General features: G+C 40.2%; 1 protein-coding gene across 1 annotated transcript; it reads right to left on the bottom strand.

Annotated features, from left to right (window-relative positions):
* Positions 1–3,877: 3,877 nt before the first annotated feature.
* Positions 3,878–5,397, bottom strand: c6h11orf96 (chromosome 6 C11orf96 homolog). The gene has a single exon (XM_034589061.1). The coding sequence runs from the start codon at positions 4,985–4,987 to the stop codon at positions 4,607–4,609; it is 381 nt and encodes a 126-aa protein (XP_034444952.1). The 5' UTR covers positions 4,988–5,397; the 3' UTR covers positions 3,878–4,606.
* Between the last annotated feature and the right edge of the window lie 2,964 nt (positions 5,398–8,361).

The following is an 8,361-nucleotide window of genomic DNA, read 5'->3' as shown; positions in this document are numbered from 1 at the left end:
GCAGATGTGAGCTCTTAGCCAGAAACAGTGCAAACAGTAGCCCCAGCAGGCTGCTTGCCATAATGTTCCGTGTGGTGGGAATCACTGAGCACTTGCTTTGGACTTTGCAGAGAGGACTCTTGATCCAAAGCAAATATTGTACCAGACATTATTCATGCTGACCTGTGCATGAGTCAGTCAGAATCAATGCAACAGCCTTGCCAGGATTTCAATGAAGTCTTTTTAACGTCATTGGAGTGGGGCAGTCTTCATCCACTGCCCTCTGGGAAATCTTTTCTGATCCTTGTCCTTGTGACCCTAGTAGTGTCCCAGCAGACCAGTGTCCTGTTCATTTTAGAAACAACTGCAGAGAACTGGACCATTTTCTACTTTTAATTTTTTTTATTAATTTGGCACTTTCCAAATTAATTAAATATCGTGAACATGATTAAGAGAGACGTCAAATGAAATCAAAATATATTGGACACAAATGTAACTTTTAATAAATAAAAAAATAATAAATATAGAAAAAAAAGATCCTTTGTCATTCAAAAGTGTGTGCAGAAATTTTTAGGAGTAATGAGAACAGGGTAAAACTAGAGGATTTTAACAAAATAAAATAAATTAATTAAGTATTAATTAACTGAAAAACCCATAAGAATATGCTCTTATGACCAGGATATCCTTTTCCAAAAATAAATTGAGTGGGTTACACTATTGTTTATTTTTAGGCTACGCCGACATTTCGTACCTGGATAATTTTTCTCTATCTGGAGGTGCAGTTTATCAGAATGTGATTCTTTACATAAGAATATTTCCACCCACAGTCTTTTAACCTTAAACAAAGATTGGGGTGGTCCCCCATCTTGTTGAGGAATCATAACTGTCTGTTCTTCACTCACAAAGCTAGAAGTTCCTCTTTTACCTGCACTTCAGACAGTGTCTTACTTATCTTCATGTACTTTGGCGACAAGACCAAAACAGGTCTCCTAGAGTCAGATTTGAAATTTTAATCCTCTCCATTTGAGTAGATCACATTAAAAATGTTCAGCATTTTATCTACTTTCAGATTGCAATATGAAAATGAATACTGGAAAGACCCACTTGCACAGTTTGCTTCCTTCAGGTTGAGATTTTTGTGTAATTTGCTTTTCTTATAGTTTTAGACTAAAATAAATATGTATCGGTTTACTGTCTGGCTTGTCAGACACCAGCTAATACACTGTCATTGCAGAAGTGCACTTGAAGCAGTGATGTCGCCACTCAAACATCTTGCCATCCCACATATACATTAAGGAGAAGAAAACACTGGCTCTTTATAACATCCTGTGTTTGTAGCATAAGCACACCTCAGTCAATCTTCAGCTTTCATGTCATGTTGCCTGTTAGCCAGAACCAAACTAAGGGTCTGTACAGTTTGTTCCCTCCGTTGGATTGTAGTTAACTGAAAATTGCCCATTTTAGGCTATTTTGTCTGCTGCCAGCTCGTTCACAAAGATACATCACAGGGTATGACCTCTCCTTGAACTCCTCTGCACTGGTTTCTTGTTGATTTTAAGATTTAACTTGTTGCTTTTAGGGCTCAGTTAGGTCTGGTTTCTATCACAGATGTTGGCTGGGGTGAAGATTTGAACCTTGTTGAATTGAGGTGAAGTCTGACATCTCAGAAAAGATCAAAGGTGGCAAAACACTGTCCCCCTGCAGGCACCAGGCTGTACATTTATTTTGTCCAAGAAGTGTATTGTTAGTCCTCACAGGATTGTCCCACTACTCATGAATTGAAAAATCAATCATCATGGCCAAAGTTAGGTTATGTCTATCTTCCTTGGAAAACTAAGTATCGGTCATACATTCTAATCAGACAGTGAAATTAACTTCGAGGGAAATGTCCTGAGCAGGTAGAGAAAAAATTCTGGATTGATCATGGATAATCTCCTCTAGTTTAAAACAAGGTTGGTGGAGCAAGAGGTGGAAGTGGGGACATGAATTTTATCAATCTGTCACCCCTGCTTCTCTCGCTCTCAGCAATGTCCCACACTCATTTACCAGAATCTCAGTGACGTAAAATGCTGTAAGAGTTGCGTTGTTACACATAAGAGCAGACAGTAATTCTTCCGTGGACGTGGGTAAGTATGGCAGCTCTACAAGCACTATACAATGACGAATATGCGTAACCCTTTCATATGCTACCAGCAGGTTTACGGCCATCCTCCCTATTGGCTGGAAGGTCACAAGTTGTTGACGTTGTTGTGAAAAAGACAAGCAGTTCTGCTTTTTTTCAGCTCAACGTTGACAGTGTATAAGTTGTTATAAATGATTATCTGTTTGCTTGCTGTAGAAAATGCAATTCCCCTTATATGCACTTACAGAGCAGAGTGCATTCAGTAAAAATATGAGAAGTGCACACATTTTGTATTGTTGTGCACATGTATAACTGTTGAAAGGCAGGCAGCAAATATTTTCTCCTTCACCCAGTACCATGAAAAGACTCTGACATAAAATCGATAAATTCAAACAGGTATCACCTGCGTAGCCTGAAAAACTTTATACCTCTGTGCCATTTCAGTGTTAGCTATAAAAATGTTCACTCATGTTTAAATTCTCAGCTGAAAACAGTCTCAGATAAATGCACAATTATGTTTGTTTGATAAAAACTACTTTGCACAACTTGTGTACATACTGTCATGGTGTGTATGTCATGGTGTCGGTCATTAGTGTTGCCACCATTCTGCATATTCTCCTACTTTCTTTTCACATTCCAGCCACCTCTATAATTTAAGTATTTTTGTACCATTCTTTAACTCATTTGTTCCGTTTTGTGTCGTCCTTGTCCCTATAGCTGTGTGTCTATTTCTATGTAAGTACACTTACAGCAATGTAAAACCAGAGTCAAATGTGTGAACATACTTTGGCCAATAAAGCTGATTCTGAAACTATGTATATTTGTGACTTGTTTTTACGTCTACAGGGGCAACAAATGGTTTTGTTGACTGTTGATTTCTTGTTATTTGTAATACAGTAATAAAAAAGAAATGTAGGATGACTCCAGCCTTCCTTTAAATATGAATGGTCACACATACCCTCTTCTGTCTCCAAAATACTGCTGATCTCCTGTCTGCATCTCCTTACATCTCCTCATGGCGCGCACATCACAGATTACAACATAAGCCATCATACATCTGGAGGTGATGTAAATGCAAATTATATTTAATTCTTTAGTTCTATTAACGCTATTATATTTAGTGAAACCCCATGCCACTCAAAACAGGTTCTCTGTGGCATTGTCTCTGTCTGCTGACTTGCCCCCAGATGGAAACTCATGCATCACGTAACTCTTGTCACAGAGTGAATTAGGAGAAGAGGGTTATTAGCAGCAGGAGGGATGGCTGCAGTGGCTCGCTGCGAGGCTCCAGAGGCCACTTCTCTCTCTCTCTCTCTCTCTCTCTCTCTCTCTCTCTCTCTTAGCAGGCTGGTGGTTGCTGTGGCTGCACTTAATGATGAGAACCTTGTATTACTGAAAGTGCGTCACCAGCCAAGCGAGCATACAGCAGACTTAGGTCGAGTGTTTACATATGGGACAGACATCTGATTGTCTTAACGATAACACGGGTGATGGACAGTCAGTAAAGGCAATGCATCACTTTCCACTGTCCAACAACTTCCTCTTATAATGTAGCCTTGATTTTGTCCCAAGCTTCTCTGATTGGGTTTTCTTTTTTATCTTACCTATGATGTCCCAATATTCCTTGACTAATAGTCTAAATCAGATTGGCTTACAGTCTCTGCTCACATAATATTACAAATCTCACATTCATGAATTATTAAACAGTACAGCTCGTTCCCCACTAAGGTAATTTTCTTCATAGCTGCACCTCAAATTGAAAGGAAAACAACTCAAAATAGTTGAAAATATTTATTAAAGTATATATCACAAATATTGTAACATATATAAAGTACAACAAGTATAAAGGTTATGATTTACTTTGAAAGTCAGGACTTTAGAAGTGAGAAAGAGCAATAAAATATCACATCTACAACTCTGCTTGGTTATGATCAAAATAAGAAAATAAATAAAGACATTTAAAAAGGCATTGCTTGGATTCGTAGAGCAGAGATTTCATTCATTGTGAAACTGGACAAAGCTTTTGACAAAGCTTAGTGACGGCCGGGTCACTCTGGATGCTCAGTACATTGCTTTAGTCTAAGTATTTACAGTGTGGTAAGTCACAATAGTCACAACAGTGACATTTTTAACAGTCCTTTTTATGGTCAAGTAGAAAAATCTTGTCACAGACATCGACAGTAGAAAAGGAATTCATCTGAAGAGTGGTGTGTTCAACACTGCGTCATCTGCTACCTTTACACTCATTACAACCAGACTTTGGCACTGGTAGAAATCTTTACACATATGCATCAAGTGCATCTTCAATCTATATTCTGTGTTTTGATATGTTAGTATGAGTATATATTAAATGCAGATTTTCGTATGAAAGCAGCAGCGTACAGACACACACACAGACAGGCTGGCAAACAGGCCAGTTTGGTTCAGTTCAGTTGGCCTCCATATGAAGCGGCGTCAAGGCGAAGCAAGGAACGCAGGTGGGAGAAGGTGGGCGTGTTTCAGCCCTCACTGGGTGGAGTCGGAGTCACTGGAGTCCAGGCTGGCCTGTGTGGGTGTAGGAGTGCAGCTGTGATGTGCAGCCGGTGGGCAGTGGAGGGTCTGCGTGCTCCGCCGCAGGTTCTCCAGGGACTGGAGGAAGGAGCGCCGTGCCCTCTCCTCCTCCAAGGGTGAGGAACCCTCTTCTTCTACCTCTGCAATCTCAGCAAAGGTGACAGGCTGTGTTTTGAAGCGAGCCTCCCGGGGTCGGCGTGAGCGGCTCTTGCCCCTCGCCGGAGCCTTTGGGACAGGCAGCTGCTGGGGGAACTCCTCCATGGCTGAGGCCATAAGGTGGGCTGGCAGGACATGGAAGCCAGAGGCCTCCATAATCATCTGACGCACAGCAGCCATTGGTCGAAAGGAAGCCCAGAAGGGTACAAAAGGAAATCTTCTTTGAATCAAATGAATTAGGTGTGAAAGCAGCTGAAAGAAGACAGTCAGCTGCTCAGAGACAAACTCTCAATGTTGTCTTTCCTTTTTGTTTCCTGTGCCTTGTCCTATTCAAAGAAAAGTGTTTCTCAGGAGCAACAAAGCAAGAGTCAGTCCAAGGCAAACAGATTCCTCAAACCGCCAAGTCCAACTTCCAACAATTTAAAGATGCTACTGCTCTTAAGTTCTGATCAATCTCTACCTCTAACTCCTCTGTGTCAGAGCTTCTCTTCCAACTCTGCTGATGTCTCTTTCCGCTCTGGATGTTTCCTGTTTTGAGTGTGTGAATCTCTGTCTGCTGAAGTTAATGCCACCAGCAGCTCCAACACTCTCTTTTATAGCAGCTCACTCACCCACTCAGTCTCTCTCTCTCCCTCCCTGCTCCCTGTGCTCGCTAGGTCCCTCCTACTCTCCTCCTTCCCTTTCAGTCATGCATGGTTCCGGCCTCCAGAGCAGTCACCCCCTCAAAATAAACATATGAGAAGAGTTGGGTGAGGGGGCTTTGACAGATTTGTACAAGGAGGGGGGGGGGGGTGTAGATACAGTAAAATGGAGTAAGACAGGGAGGATGACTGGAAGAGAGAGGAGGGGGAAATCGAGAAGAGAATTGGGGCAGGGAGGAAAGTTTCCCAAATAAGTCAAGGTTGAAAGACTCACTAGCTATAGGCTACATTTCCCAAAATGCTGGACAGTCCTTGACAAGGTTGTGCAATGCTCTGATTGATATGGCAGGAAATGGCAAGCTTAGAAAAGCTTATTTACTTTACTAAGAATATTACAGAGGTGTTGATTCAACTCTATGGCAGTTTTGGAGCCTGTAAGGTTGTGATATGTTTGTGTAATATTGCATTACACAAACATTTTATGTTGTTTTTCTACCTCTGTAAGTCCAAATTGAGAAACAGTTTGTGTGGTTTGATAATAACAGCCGGTCAAACCTGTGGCAAGCATACATTTTATTCAATTGAGTGAATTCAACTAGATTAAATAAACAGAATTTTTTTATTCAATTGATCTAATATAGTTGAATATAGTTTAATTAAGTTAAATTTAATTTAAATTTAATTAAGTTAAATTTAATTTAACTTAATTAAAGAACGCCTTGGGGAAATTTCTTCAAATTTGGTACGAATATTCACTTAGACCCAAGGATGAACTTATGAGATTGTGGTGGTCAAATGTCAAAAGGTCAAGGTCACATGACCATGCTTTGTTTTGAACTCAATATATCAGAATATAATATCAGATTTGATTTTGGTGCTTGGAGGTCAAAGGTTAAGGTCACAGTGACCTCACGTCCCTGTGAATCTGACATTAGGACTGCCCATAGGGAATTTCATTACACCTGGTACAATTCAAGTTGACTCCCTGATTGACGAGGTTTTGGTGGTCAAAGGTCAAGGTCATGGTAACTCGAAAAACGTGAGGTGACTTCTTGAATGTGATGTCTCAAGAGTGTTTTGGGAATTTCTTTAAAGGACTGACATCTATTAGTGTTTATAATTTGGTGCAGCTTGATTAAATTTAAGGTGACTTTTGGGCCTTGGGAGAGGTATGTGGTCTACTGAATGCCATTCTAGTTTTCAAATGTTTTTTAACATACTAGAAGCAAAAATCAGTGTTGTATCCAATGCTCACAATCACTGTTGCTCACAATTCACATTTATTTAATTTATCTATTGCTTTGTCAGGGCCAAATACTGTTTGGTTGCCAAAGTAAATATGATAAGAATTATGTAACTTAAGACTCACCCTGATGTGTGTGTCTGGAGAGAAACATGGCTGGTAGCTCTGCTTACAGTGTTAACACCGTGCTCATGTAAACATAGCTGCAGGAGTGATAAACAATGTGAGGAAGCAATTAGTGAAGTCCTTGTGTTGGCACATCCAGATCACCTTGTGCATGAGCAGTGCGGCACCCACACATTCGTATATGCACACATAATCTGAATGCACAATAATCAAGAGAGTAAATCCACCTGGTTTGGATGTATTTGGACTGTGGGAGGAAACTGGAGAAACTCTGAGAAAATGAGATAGACACTGAGAGAATATACAACAAAAGGTCAACAGGTCATCAACAAATAAGTATAATGGGAACAAAGACTATAACCAGGACTCTAACAGCACTGGATAGAGTGATAGAGTTTGCAAATGGTGTTAGACACAGTCCCATGAGACATTTGACGTCTACCACCTTCACTGACAGCCACAAACAACATAGGCTGCAATGTTCTGGAAGTATATCTCAATGTCTCTGTATCCAATGACGTTTATTAATAAACGATGTTTACTTGCACCTTATTAATAGACTGGGTTTTGATATTTTCTCATTCTAAATGAATGAAATAACAAGTGTTTCACAGTCGCCAAAATCAAGCTCAAGAAGTCTCTTAAGAATTATGTCTATACAACTAAACAGCAACAAGAGCCATAAGTGAGATGAGCAGCATTTGTTGTTTTGACTGAAACCATTGGGGACCGTGAAAGTGATGAATCATTTGTCACTGTGGCCTATTTGTTCAGGGAGGGTTCTGAGGACATCACAATTCATTTTGCAATGCCTGCTGATGTCACATAGCAGCATCTTAATTAGTGTTTCACGAAATAAATTGTGCACAGACTTCTTTTTACAGTTAAATATCAAATACCCTTCATCAAACTCTCTCTCACTAATGAAGAGCAGAAAACATGCACTTAAAACACACACACACACACACACACACACACACACACACACACACACACACACACACACACACAGACACACACACACACACACACACAGACACACACACACACACACACACACAGACACACACAAACAGATAGAAGAGGCCCACGGAACCTTCAAGATTTGAAGACTGTTTGTGTGGAAGAATGGGCCAAAATCACACCTGAGCAATGCATGCAACTAGTTTCTCCATACAGGAGGCGTCTTGAAGCTGTCATTACCAACAAAGGCTTTTGTACGAAGTTTTAAATAAATTTCAGTAAGCGTGTTCAATACTTTTCCCCTGTGTCATTCCATTTTATTACACATAACTTAATTTCTGAACTTATTTGTTTGGTTTTCTTTTGGTTGTATGTATGGATTACTTGGGTTGTTACCGACATCTGGTGACAATTTCATGTCAATAGCACCTTTAGAAATATATTTACTGCGAAAAAAGGTGACGTGTTCGATACTTATTTTACCCGCTGTAATGTGGTAAACATGTCAGAACCAGACTGGGTTCTTCCTAACCAACCAAAACCATATTTGTATTCTCTTGTTCAGAGCCATTTTCTGCTTT

The sequence above is a fragment of the Hippoglossus hippoglossus genome, chromosome 6, assembly GCF_009819705.1.
Source record: "Hippoglossus hippoglossus isolate fHipHip1 chromosome 6, fHipHip1.pri, whole genome shotgun sequence".
NCBI lineage: Eukaryota > Metazoa > Chordata > Actinopteri > Pleuronectiformes > Pleuronectidae > Hippoglossus > Hippoglossus hippoglossus.
The sequence above is the reverse complement of the archived record's forward strand: the minus strand, read 5'-3'. Positions and strand labels throughout refer to the sequence as shown.